General features: G+C 48.8%; 1 protein-coding gene across 1 annotated transcript in view; it reads right to left on the bottom strand.

The window, feature by feature from the left end:
- The window catches only part of noxred1 (NADP-dependent oxidoreductase domain containing 1), a 99,367-nt gene that overhangs the window by 4,623 nt on the left and 81,367 nt on the right, over nt 1-13,377 (bottom strand). The window contains exon 5 of the mRNA XM_086002558.1: nt 9,321-9,537. Coding sequence (XP_085858684.1) covers nt 9,321-9,537 — 217 coding nt within the window. The remainder of the gene's footprint in view (nt 1-9,320; nt 9,538-13,377) is intronic.

Raw genomic sequence — 13,377 nt, 5'->3', positions numbered from 1 at the left:
CTGCGAAGAGATATTTTTAAAAAACACGTGACTTTAGCAGCAGCAATTAGAAATCATTGAAAACACAAACAGGAAATGAACAAGGTGCTCTACACTCCCTCTTTGCTTTTCCCCATCTCTCCTGGAGGAGCTGCTTGTGTTATGGTTCCCTTTCCACCATCTATAAGGCACAAGCAGGAGTGTGATGGAATACTCTCCACTTGCCTGGATGAGTGCAGCTCCAACAACACTCGAGAAGCTCGACATCATCCAGGACAAAGCAGCCAGCTTGATTGACACCCCATCGACCACCTTAAACATTCAGTCCCTCCACCACCGGCGTACCGTGGCTGCAGTGTGTACCATCTACAAGATGCAGTGCAGCAACGCGCCAAGGCTTCTTCGGCAGCACCTCCCAAACCCGCGACCTCTACCACCTAGAAGGACAAGGGCAGCAGGGAACACCACCACCTCAAAGTCACACACCATCCTGACATAGAAATATATCGCCGATCCTTCATCGTCGCTGGGTCAAAATCCTGGAACTCCCTCCCTAACAGCACTGTGGGAGTACCTTCACCACACGGACTGCAGCGGTTCAAGAAGGCGGCTCACCACCACCTTCTCAAGGGCAATTAGGGATGGGCAATAAATGCTGGCCTTGCCAGCGACGCCCACATCCCATAAACAAATTTAAAAAAAAGTATATTGTCCACTCCTCATGTTTCCTGGGATGAGAGGGCTGTCCTATGAGGAGAGATTGAGTAGAATGGGCCGATACTCTCTGGAGTTTAGAAGAATGAGAGGTGATCTCATTGAAACATACAAGATTCTGAGGGGGATTGACAGGGTAGATGCTGAGAGGTTGTTTCCCCCTGGCTGGAGTGTCTAGAACTAGGGGGCATAGTCTCAGGATAAAGGGTCGGACATTTAAGACTGAGATGAGGAGGAATTTCTTCACTCAGAGGGTTGTGAATTTTGGAATTCTCTACCCCAGAGGGCTGTGGATGCCGAGTCGAATATATTCAAGGCTGAGATCGACAGGTATGGAGATTGGGCGGGAAAGTGGAGTTGAGGTCGAAGATCAGCCATGATCTTATTGAATGGCAGAGCAGGCTCGAGGGGCCGAATGGCCTACTCCTATTCTTAATTCTTATGTTCTTACATAGATACATAGATACATAGAAGATAGGAGCAGGAGTAGGCCATTCGGCCCTTCGTGCCTGCTCCGCCATTTAATGAGATCATGGCTGATCCTTTAATTCAGTATCCCGTCCCCGCCTTCTCTCCGTAACCCTTAACCCCTTTTGCCCGTAGAAATATATCTAATTCCCTCTTAAATATATTTAATGAGCTGGCGTACACTGCCCTCTGTGGCAATGAGTTCCACAGGTTCACCACTCTCTGAGTGAAGAAATTCCCCCTCATCTCTGTCCTAAATGGTTTAGCCCTTATCCTTAAATTATGTCCTCTAGTTCTGTTCTCACCCGCCAAGGGAAACATTCCTTCTGCATCCAGTCTGTCTAGACCTGTCAGAATTTTATACACTTCTATGAGGTCCCCTCTCAATCTTCTAAACTCCAGTGTGTACATCCCTAAACTACATAGTCTCTCCTCATAGGTCATTCCCGCCATTCCTGGTATCAGCCTGGTGAATCGCCGCTGCACCCCCTCCATGGCAAGAACATCCTTCCTCAGATGAGGCGACCAAAACTGTACACAGTACTCGAGGTGTGGTCTCACCAGTGCCCTGTACAGCTGCAGCAAGGTATCCCTGTTCCTGTATTCTAACCCTTTTGCTATGAAGGCCAGCATACCGTTTGCCTTCTTGACCGCCTGTTGCACCTGCATGCTCGCCTTCAGTGACTGGTGTACAAGAACACCCAGGTCTCTCTGTACTTCCCCCTCTCCCAATCTATTGCCATTTAAATAATAATTTGCCCTCCCGTTCCTGCACCCAAGGTGGATAACTTCGCACTTGTCCACATTATAGTGCATCTGCCATTTATCCGCCCAATCGCCCAGTCTGTCCAAATCGCTCTGGAGCTTCCTGGTCTCTTCCTCTGAGCCCACCCCACCTCCTAGTTTAGTGTCGTCTGCAAATTTGGAAATGCTGCATCCGACTCCCTGATCCAGGTCATTAATGTAAATTGTGAACAGCTGGGGGCCCAGGACAGATCCCTGTGGTACCCCACTTGTTACTGCCTGCCATTCAGAAAATGAGCCGTTTATTCCAACTCTCTGTTTTCTATCTGACAGCCAGTTCCCTATCCACGCCAAAACTTTCCCCTTTATCCCATGAGCCTCAATTTTCCATGCTAATCTTTTATGTGGGACCTTATTGAAGGCCTTTTGGAAGTCCAGGTACACCACATCTACTGGCTCTCCCCCATCTATTCTACCAGTTACTCCCTCAAAAAATTCCAATAGATTAGTCAAGCACGATTTACCCTTTGTAAATCCATGTTGACTCTGTCCTATCCTGTCCCCATTTGCTAAGTGCTCCGCTATTTCATCCTTAATGATGGACTCCAGCATTTTGCCCACAACTGATGTAAGGCTTACAGGTCTGTAATTACCTGCTTTTTCCCTACCCCCCTTTTTGAATAGTGGGGTAACGTTAGCTACCCTCCAATCCATCGGCACTGTTCCCGAGTCTAATGAATTCTGAAAAATCATCCTTAGTGCATCCGCTATCTCTAGGGCCACCTCCTTCAGTACCCTAGGATGCATGTTATCAGGCCCTGGGGATTTGTCCACCTTCAATCCCTTTAGCTTCCTTAACACCATATCCTTAGAGATATTGATTTGCGTCAGTTCCTCCTTTGCCAATGTCCCTATTTTTCCCGATATCCCAGGGAGGTTTTTTGTGTCTTCCTTCGTAAAGACTGACCCAAAGTATGCATTTAGTTGATCTGCCATTTCCTTATTTCCCATTATATATTCCCCCGTATCTGACTGCAATGGACCAACTTTGGTTTTCACCAGTCTTTTCCTTTTGATATATTTATAAAAGCTTTTGGAGTTAGTTTTTATATTTTCCGCCAGCTTGTTTTCGTAAGCTATTTTGCCCCTCTTGATCATGCCCTTTGCCCTCCTTTGCTCTATCTTAAACTGTTCCCAATCTTCCGCTCTGGCGCTTTTTTTGGCTATTTTATACGCCCTATCTTTGGATTTTATGCTGTCTCTAATTTCCCCTGTTATCCACGGTTGAGTCACCTTTTTAGATTTCCTTTTATGCCAGATTGGTATACACAATTTTTGCAATTTTGTCATTCTATCTTTAAATGTTTGCCATTGTTTATCTACCTCCAGTCCTCTCAGGAACGTTGTCCAATCAGACCTACTCAGTTCCCGTCTCATGGCATCATAATTCCCCTTGTTTAAATTCAGGACCTTAGTCTCTGAGTCAATTTCTTCGCTCTCCATTTCGAGTGAGAAATCGATCATGTTATGATCGCTCTGACCCAAGGGTCCCCGTACAACAAGATTACTGATTAGTCCCTTCTCATTGCACAGTACCCAGTCCAATATAGCCTGTTCCCGAGTTGGTTCCTCGACATATTGATCCAGATAACCATCCCTTAAACACTCAAGGAATTCCTCCTCCTCATTATTTTTACTGATTAGGCTAGTCCAATCTATATGTAAGTTAAAGTCACCTATGATGACAGCTGTGCTCTTATTGCACGCTTCTCTAATTTCCCTCGTGATGCCCTCCCTAACCTCTATTTTACTATTTGGAGGCCTATATACCACTCCTATTAATGTTTTTCGCCCCTCGCTATTTCTTAGCTCCACCCATATAGATTCTGTATTAACTGAGTTAATATCCTTCCTTTCAATTGCATTTATCCCCTCTTTTACTAGCAATGCTACCCCTCCTCCCTTTCTTTTTTGTCGATCCTTCCTAAATACTGAATACCCCTGTATGTTAAGCTCCCAGCCCTGCTCACCCTGCAACCATGTTTCCGTAATCCCAATTAGATCATAATTATTAACCTCTATTTCCACAGCTAATTCATCTACCTTGTTCCTGATGCTTCTCGCATTAAGGTATAAAACCCTCAGGCTTTTTTTATGCTCACATTTTTTATGAATTAGTTTGGCCCTTTGTTTTTTGTTCCTCACCCTTTTACCATTTATTTCTGTCTGCCTTTCACTTTCCTCTATTTCACTACATAGGTTTCTAGCCCCGTGTGAGCCCATGGAGTTGTTGGCTATCCGACCACATCATAGGTGATCCTGATGTTCAAAGTTAGGCAATTCCAGCAGGAGTAACTAGGCAATGATTGGAAGCAGGCGCTCTGGCTGAGATTTCCCCCAAACCCAATCCCTGGGAGGCACAGGGCAAATGTAGCCTAATCCCCTGACTGAGAATAGCCAAATGGCACCGGTCAGGGAGTGAACGCGGGAGCCTTGGCGGTGAGCTACTCACAGTCTGAACCAGCTGGCCCAGCATGGGAGCTGATGCCTCAATCATTGGAACAGCTCTTGTTCTTTCTGCTGTCTCTAACCTTTCTCAACCACTGGGCACCGGAGGGACTGGAGTGCATGATCGACGCCAGCAACAACATTTTGCTTCAATAAGTTTCCTTTTGTTTTACTTATTTACAGTTTATAGTTGGTGCTCCTTTAAAAAGGGGGCACTTTGTTAACTTCTATTGATGACACTTGGGCATGTTATAAGAGTTAACCTTCTATAACAGCTGAGGGAGAGAATTATGTGCGGGTCCTGAAAAAGCCAATCCTAAAAGTTCAAATAAACCCCACTCTCCTACACTTCTCACCCTCCTTTCACTGAAGAACCATCAGCTCTCTTTTGAACTTGCAAACACTGTCTGCCTAGAATGACTTGACACCCTGGGCACACATTCAGCACCCAGTGGAGTAGATCGTGACCTTTGCACCACGGTGTAAAGCGGGTGATAGCGAGTCAACAGTCCGTTTTACATCTCTCCCTATCACCCGTTTGACGCTCTCGGACAAAGTCAAAACCTACCCCTCTAAATCCAAACTAGCCTTGGCTACCAGGCTAGATGGGCCGAACAGTCTCGACTGTTGTTTCTACGCTCCTGTCTGTTCACCGTCCCTCTCCTGAGCTCGAGTCTGTGGTCCCTGGTTACAGTGCGTGTTATAATTTATTGGAGTTCAGTTTATAGTGTCAGCTGTGGCTCAGTGGTTAGCACTCTTGCCTCTGAGGTCAGCAGGTTGTGGGTTCATAGACCCGCTCCAGACACTTGAGCACAAAAATCTAGGGATGTTAAATTGAGGCCCCGTCTGCTCTCTCAGGTGGATGTAAAAGATCCCATTGCACTATTTTGAAGAAGAGCAGGGGAATTCTCCCCGGTGTCCTGCGGCCAATATTTATCCCTCAACCAACATCACTAAAACAGATTATCTGATCATTATCACATTGCTGTTTGTGGGAGCTTGCTGTGCATAAATTGGCTGCCGCGTTTCTTACATTACAACAGTGACTGCACTTCAAAAATACTTCATTGGCTGTAAAGCTCTTTGGGGTGTCCTGGGGTCGTGAAAGGTGCTACATAAATGCAAGTTCGTTCTTTCTTTCTTTATCTGTTCCCCCCTTGAGTCCTGAAAACCTAACTACGATTTGCCCTAAGCTGCCTTTTGCCGACCATCCAGTGAAGGGTGCAACACCCTTTTCTCTTTACAGATGCTGACAGACTTGCTGCCATCATCCAGGTCCTGGTATTCTATTTCTAAACAGTGCGACTCTGCTTTGCATTATTACAGTACATGGAGCACTGTGCACAGTTCTGCTCTCCATATGACAAGTAGGATATAGAGGCACTGGAGAAGGTGCAAAAAACAAGATTTACAAGGATGATAGCAGGACTGGGAGGTTATACTTATCAGGACAGGTTGAACAGGCTGGGCTCTTTTCCCTAGGAAGGAGAAGGCTGATCGAGGTCTTTAAAATTATGAAGGGTGCGATAGGATGACGTCGAGAAGGTGTTTCCACTTATGGGGGAGTTCAAAACTAGGGGCCATCAATATAAGATAGTCACTAATAAATCCAATAGAAATTGAGGAGAAACTTCTTTTCCCAGAGAGTGGTTAGAATGTGGAACTCGCTACCACAGGGAGTGATTGAGGCCAATAACATAGATGCATTTAAGGGGAAGCTAGATACAGTTTATGTGCTGTAAATAATTTTTTAAAACATTTATTCATTCACGGGATGTGGGTGTCATCTGCAAAGCCAGCATTTATTGCCCAGCTCTAATCGTCAGTGAGAAGGTGGCGGTGAGCCGCCTTCTTGAACCGCTGCAGTCCGTGTGCTCCCACAGTGCTGTTAGGGAGGAAGTCCCAGGATTTTGATCCAGCGACGATGAAGGATCGGTGATATATTTCCAAGTCAGGATGGTTTGTGACTTGGAGGGGAACTTGCAGGTGGTGGTGTTCCCATGCTCCTGGTGGTGGAAAGGCTTTGGGGAGTCAGGAGGTGAGTCACCACCACAGAATACCCAGCCTCTGATCTGCTCTTGTAGCCGCAGTATTTATGTGGCTGGTCCAGTTAAGCTTATGGTCAATGGTGACCCCCCAGGATATTGCTGGTGGGGGAATCGACGATGGTAATGCCGTTGAATGTCATGGGGAGGTGGTTAGACTTTCTCTTGTTGGAGATGGTCATTGCCTGGCACTTGTGTGGCTTGAATGTTACTGCCACTTATCAGCCCAAGCCTGAATGTTGTCCAAGTCTCGTTGCATGCGGGCATGGACTGCTTCATTATCTGAGGAATTGCGAATGGAACTGAACACTGCAATCAGCCAACATCCCCACTTCTGACCTTATGATGGAGGGAATCTCATTGATGAAGCAGCTGAAGATGGTTGGGCCTAGGACACTGCCCTGAGGAACTACTGCAGCAATGTCTTGGGGCTGGGATGATTGGCCTCCAATAACCACAACCATCTTCCTTTGTGCTAGGTATGATGCCAGCCAGTGGAGAGTTTCCCCCCCCGATTCCCATTGACTTCAGTTTTACTAGGGCTCCTTGGTGTCACACTCAGTCAAATGCTGCCTTGATGTCAAGGGCAGTCAATCTCATCTCACTTCTGAAATTCAGCTCTTTTGTCCATGTTTGGACCAAGGCTGTAATGAGTAATGAGGTCTGGAGCCGAGTGGTCCTGGCGGAACCCAAACTGAGCATCGATGAGTAGGTTATTGGTGAGTAAGTGCCGCTTGATAGCACTGTTGATGACAACTTCCATCACTTTGCTGAAGATTGAGAGTAGACTGATGGGGCGGTAATTGGCTGATTGAATTTGTCCTGCTTTTTGTGGATAGGACATACCTGGGCAGTTTTCCACTTTGTTGGGTAGATGCCAGTGTTGTAGCTGTACTGGAACAGCTTAGCTAGAGGCGTAGATAGTTCTGGAGCGCAAGCCTTCAGCACGACAGCTGGGATGTTATTGAGGCTCACAGCCTTTGCTGTATCCAGTGTGCTTAGCCGTTTCTTGATACCACATGGAGTGAATTGAATTGGCTGAAGACTGGCATCTGTGATGGTAGGGACCTTGGGAGGAGGCTGAAATGGTTCATCCATTCGGAACTTCTGGCTGAAGATGGTTGCAAATGCTTCAGCCTTGTCTTTTGCACTCACATGCTGGGCAGCACCCTCGTTGAGGACGGGGATGTTCATGGAGCCTCCTCCTCCCGGTAGTTGTTTAATTATCCACTACCATTCACGACTACTTAACTCTATCTATAGCATGCTGCTTCCACTGTTTAGCATGCATGTTGTCCTGTGTTCTAGCTGCACCAGGTTGGTACCTCATTTTCAGGTACGTCTGGTGCTGCTCCTGGCATGCTCTTCTACACTCATAGAATCATTACAGCACAGAAAGAGGCCATTCGGCCCATCAAGCCCGTGCCGGCTCTCTGCAAGAGCACTTCAGCTAGTCCCACTCCCCCGCCCTTTCCCCGTAGTCCTTCAATTTATTTTCCTTCAGGTACTTATCCAATTCCCTTTTGAAAGCCACGATGGAGTCTGCCTCCATCACCCTTTCAGGCAGTGCATTCCAGATCCTAACCACTGGTCACTCCACAGGCTTAATGGTAATGGTAGAGTGAGGGATATGCCAGGCCATGAGGTTACAGATTGTGGTGGTATACAATTCTGCTGCTGTTGATGGCCCACAGTGCCTCATGGATGGCCAGTTTTGAGCTGCTAGATCTGTTCTGAATCTATCCCATTTAGCACGGTGGTAGTGCCACACAACATGATGGAGGGTGTCCTCAGTATGAAGAGGGGACTTCGTCTCCACAATGACTGTGCGGTGGCCACTCCAACCAAAACTGTCATGGACAGATGCATCTGCGACAGGTAGATTGGTGAGGACGAGGTCAAGTAGGTTTTTCCCTCGTGCTGGTTCTCTCACCACCTGTCACAGGCCCAGTCTGGTAGCTACGTCCTTCAGAACTCGGTCAGTAGTGGTACTACCGAGCCACTCTTGGTGATGAACACTGAAGTCCCCCACCTAGACTACATTCTGTGCCCTTGCTACCCTCAGTACTTCTTCCAAGTGGTGTTCAACATGGAGGATTACTGAGGGAAAGGGGTAGGTGGTAATCAGCAGGGGGTTTCCTTGCCCATGTTTGACCTGATGTCAGGAGACTTCATGGGGTCCGGAGTCAATGTTGTGTCCTGCTGGTGGGACAGGAGATACCCAGGGATAGTGATGGAGAGATCTGGGTCGTTGGCTGATAGGTATGATTCTGTAAGTATGATTATGTCAGGCTGTTGCTTGACTAGTCTGTGGGACAGCTCTCCCAGTTTTGGAACATGTCCCCAGGTGATAGCGAGAAGAACTATGCAGGTTCGACTGGGCTGGGTGTGCCTTTGTCATGTCCGAATCCGGTGCCTAGGTCAATGCCGAGTGATCCGTCCGGTTTTATTCTTATTATGCTTTGTCGTAGTGGTTTAATACAACTGAGTGGCTTGCTAGGCCATTTCAGAGGGCAGTTAAGAGTCAACCACATTGCTGTGAATCTGGAGTCACACATGGGCCAGACCGGGTAAGGGCGGCAGATTTCCTTCCCTAAAGGACATCAGTGAACCAGATGGGTTTTTACGACAATCCGATAGTTTCATGGTCACCATTACTGATACTAGCTTTTTATTCCAGATTTATTTAATTAACTGAATTCAAATTCACAAACTGCCGTGAATTCACGTCACGACTAATGATTATTAGTCCAGGCCTCTGGATTACTAGTCCAGTAACATAATCACTATGCTACCATAACATCACATGCAATTACAGACATTCCATTTTGCCAATTGATCAATTTTTAAGATACAACATACCTGTTAAGTGACAGTGATTTTGCACAGGATGCATTGACAAAGCTTTCGCACACAAACAAAGTTAGGTCTCCCAATGCTTCCACGCCTTGTGTGAGACTGAGTAATACATCATTGAGCACGTTCAGTGAGATTTTATGGGGCACTTTCAGTAAGTAGCAGATATTCAGGATAGAATATATAACTTCTTCAAACCACTTAGGGTTTATACACAAATTATCTGCAAGGATCAGAGGTAAATTCAGAACAAACTCAACAACTGAGATGAGAAAAAAATCAAACAAGGTGGTTTACTCAAATATTCAGAAAGCAGTTCCACATGTGAGGCTTTTATAGTAGGTAACAATCTTAAGGATTCATCTCCCTGTGAATCCTCTCCCTTTTCTCCTCTCCCACAGTCTAACTCATGCTGTACCTGACCTACGTGGCCCTCTCCCGCAGTCTAACTCATGCTGTACCTGACCTACGTGGCCCTCTCCCGCAGTCTAACTCATGCTGTACCTCACCTACGTGGCCCTCTCCCACAATCTAACTCATGCTGTACCTGACCTACGTGGCCCTCTCCCACAGTCTAACTCATGCTGTACCTGACCTACGTGGCCCTCTCCCGCAGTCTAACTCATGCTGTACCTGACCTACGTGGCCCTCTCCCGCAGTCTAACTCATGCTGTACCTGACCTACGTGGCCCTCTCCCGCAGTCTAACTCATGCTGTACCTGACCTACGTGGCCCTCTCCCACAGTCTAACTCATGCTGTACCTCACCTACGTGGCCATTCTCCCACAGTCTAACTCATGCTGTACCTGACCTACGTGGCCCTCTCCCACAGTCTAGCTCATGCTGTACCTAACCTACGTGGCCATTCTCCCACAGTCTAACTCATGCTGTACCTGACCTACGTGGCCCTCTCCCGCAGTCTAACTTGTGCTGTACCTGACCTACGTGGCCCTCTCCCACAGTCTAACTCATGCTGTACCTGACCTACGTGGCCCTCTCCCACAGTCTAACTCATGCTGTACCTGACCTACGTGGCCCTCTCCCGCAGTCTAACTCATGCTGTACTTGACCTACGTGGCCATTCTCCCACAGTCTAACTCATGCTGTACCTGACCTACGTGGCCATTCTCCCACAGTCTAACTCATGCTGTACCTGACCTACGTGGCCCTCTCCCGCAGTCTAACTCATGCTGTACTTGACCTACGTGGCCATTCTCCCACAGTCTAACTCATGCTGTACCTGACCTACGTGGCCATTCTCCCACAGTCTAACTCATGCTGTACCTGACCTACGTGGCCCTCTCCCGCAGTCTAACTCATGCTGTACCTGACCTACGTGACCCTCTCCCACAGTCTAACTCACGCTGTACCTGACCTACGTGGCCATTCTCCCACAGTCTAACTCATGCTGTACCTGACCTACGTGGCCCTCTCCCACAATCTAACTCATGCTGTACCTGACCTACGTGGCCCTCTCCCACAGTCTAACTCATGCTGTACCTCACCTACGTGGCCATTCTCCCACAGTCTAACTCATGCTGTACCTGACCTACGTGGCCCTCTCCCACAATCTAACTCATGCTGTACCTGACCTACGTGGCCATTCTCCCGCAGTCTAACTCATGCTGTACCTGACCTACGTGGCCCTCTCCCACAATCTAACTCATGCTGTACCTGACCTACGTGGCCCTCTCCCACAGTCTAACTCATGCTGTACCTGACCTACGTGGCCCTCTCCCACAATCTAACTCATGCTGTACCTGACCTACGTGGCCCTCTCCCACAATCTAACTCATGCTGTACCTCACCTACGTGGCCCTCTCCCACAGTCTAACTCATGCTGTACCTCACCTACGTGGCCATTCTCCCACAGTCTAACTTGTGCTGTACCTGACCTACGTGGCCCTCTCCCACAATCTAACTCATGCTGTACCTCACCTACGTGGCCATTCTCCCGCAGTCTAACTCATGCTGTACCTGACCTACGTGGCCCTCTCCCACAGTCTAACTCATGCTGTACCTGACCTACGTGGCCCTCTCCCGCAGTTTAACTCATGCTGTACCTGACCTACGTGGCCCTCTCCCACAGTCTAACTCATGCTGTACCTGACCTACGTGGCCCTCTCCCACAGTCTAACTCATGCTGTACCTGACCTACGTGGCCCTCTCCCACAGTCTAACTCATGCTGTACCTGACCTACGTGGCCCTCTCCCACAGTCTAACTCATGCTGTGCCTGACCTACGTGGCCCTCTCCCACAGTCTAACTCATGCTGTACCTGACCTACGTGGCCCTCTCCCACAGTCTAACTCATGCTGTACCTGACCTACGTGGCCCTCTCCCACAGTCTAACTCATGCTGTACCTGACCTACGTGTCCCTCTCCCGCAGTCTAACTCATGCTGTACCTGACCTACGTGGCCCTCTCCCACAGTCTAACTCATGCTGTACCTGACCTACGTGGCCCTCTCCCACAGTCTAACTCATGCTGTACCTGACCTACGTGGCCCTCTCCCACAGTCTAACTCATGCTGTACCTGACCTACGTGGCCCTCTCCCACAGTCTAACTCATGCTGTACCTGACCTACGTGTCCCTCTCCCGCAGTCTAACTCATGCTGTACCTGACCTACATGGCCCTCTCCCACAGTCTAACTCATGCTGTACCTGACCTACGTGGCCCTCTCCCGCAGTCTAACTCATGCTGTACCTGACCTACGTGGCCCTCTCCCACAGTCTAGCTCATGCTGTACCTGACCTACGTGGCCCTCTCCCGCAGTCTAACTCATGCTGTACCTGACCTACGTGGCCCTCTCCCACAGTCTAACTCATGCTGTACCTGACCTACGTGGCCCTCTCCCACAGTCTAACTCATGCTGTACCTGACCTACATGGCCCTCTCCCACAGTCTAACTCATGCTGTACCTCACCTACGTGGCCCTCTCCCACAGTCTAACTCATGCTGTACCTGACCTACGTGGCCCTCTCCCACAGTCTAACTCATGCTGTACCTGACCTACGTGGCCCTCTCCCGCAGTCTAACTCATGCTGTACCTGACCTACGTGGCCATTCTCCATACGTGAGCCTAGACAGTGACAACAAGCTATTTGACATCACAGCCAAACCCAATGCGGTCCACACGTTTGAGATCACTGGATAACAAAGAAAAGCAAGAACCCTGGCTGATTTGCACCCTCCGTAACCCAGGGCTGCTGGGGCTAATTTTAATGTTCAACCACTGCCCTGGCTGAGCTCAGCACAAACCACTAATCAGACCCAGTACCTGCTGGTTTGTACGGCTGAGTACGATACTGAGTTAGTTAATTGGTGAACTCCTAGAGAAGATAAAAGTGCATGTCCTGGGATTTGATAGCAAGGGGGTCACAGTCTGGGATTTGGGAGCAAGGGGTCTGTCTGGGATTTGGGAGCAAGGGGTCAGTCTGGGATTTGGGAGCAAGGGGTCAGTCTGGGATTTGGCAGAAAGGGGTCAGTCCGGGATTTGGCAGCAAAGGGTCAGTCTGGGATTTGGGAGCAAGGGGTCAATCTGGGATTTGGGAGCAAGGGTCAGTCTGGGATTTGGGAGCAAGGGTCAGTCTGGGATTTGGGAGCAAGGGGTCAGTCTGGGATTTGGGAGTAAGAGGTCAGTCTGGGATTTGGGAGCAAGAGGTCAGCCTGGGATTTGGAAGCAAGGGGTCAGTCTGGGATTTGGGAGCAAGTGGTCAGTCTGGGATTTGGGAGCAAGGGGTCAGCCTGGGATTTGGGAGCAAGTGGTCAGCCTGGGATTTGGGAGCAAGGGGTCAGCCTGGGATTTGGGAGCAAGGGTCAGTCTGGGATTTGGGAGCAAGGGGTCAGTCTGGGATTTGGGAGCAAGGGGTCAGCCTGGGATTTGGTAGCAAGGGGTCAGTCTGGGATTTGGGAGCAAGGGGTCAATCTGGGATTTGGGAGCAAGGGGTCAGTCTGGGATTTGGGAGTAAGGGGTCAGTCTGGGATTTGGGAGCAAGTGGTCAGTCTGGGATTTGGGAGCAAGGGGTCAGTCTGGGATTTGGGAGCAAGGGGTCAGCCAG

Source organism: Somniosus microcephalus, chromosome 12 (assembly GCF_052327205.1).
Source record: "Somniosus microcephalus isolate GS21.2 chromosome 12, FLI_Smic_1.0, whole genome shotgun sequence".
Taxonomy (NCBI): Eukaryota; Metazoa; Chordata; class Chondrichthyes; order Squaliformes; family Somniosidae; genus Somniosus; species Somniosus microcephalus.
Note: the sequence above shows the minus strand (reverse complement) of the source record. Positions and strands in the feature narration are given on the sequence as shown.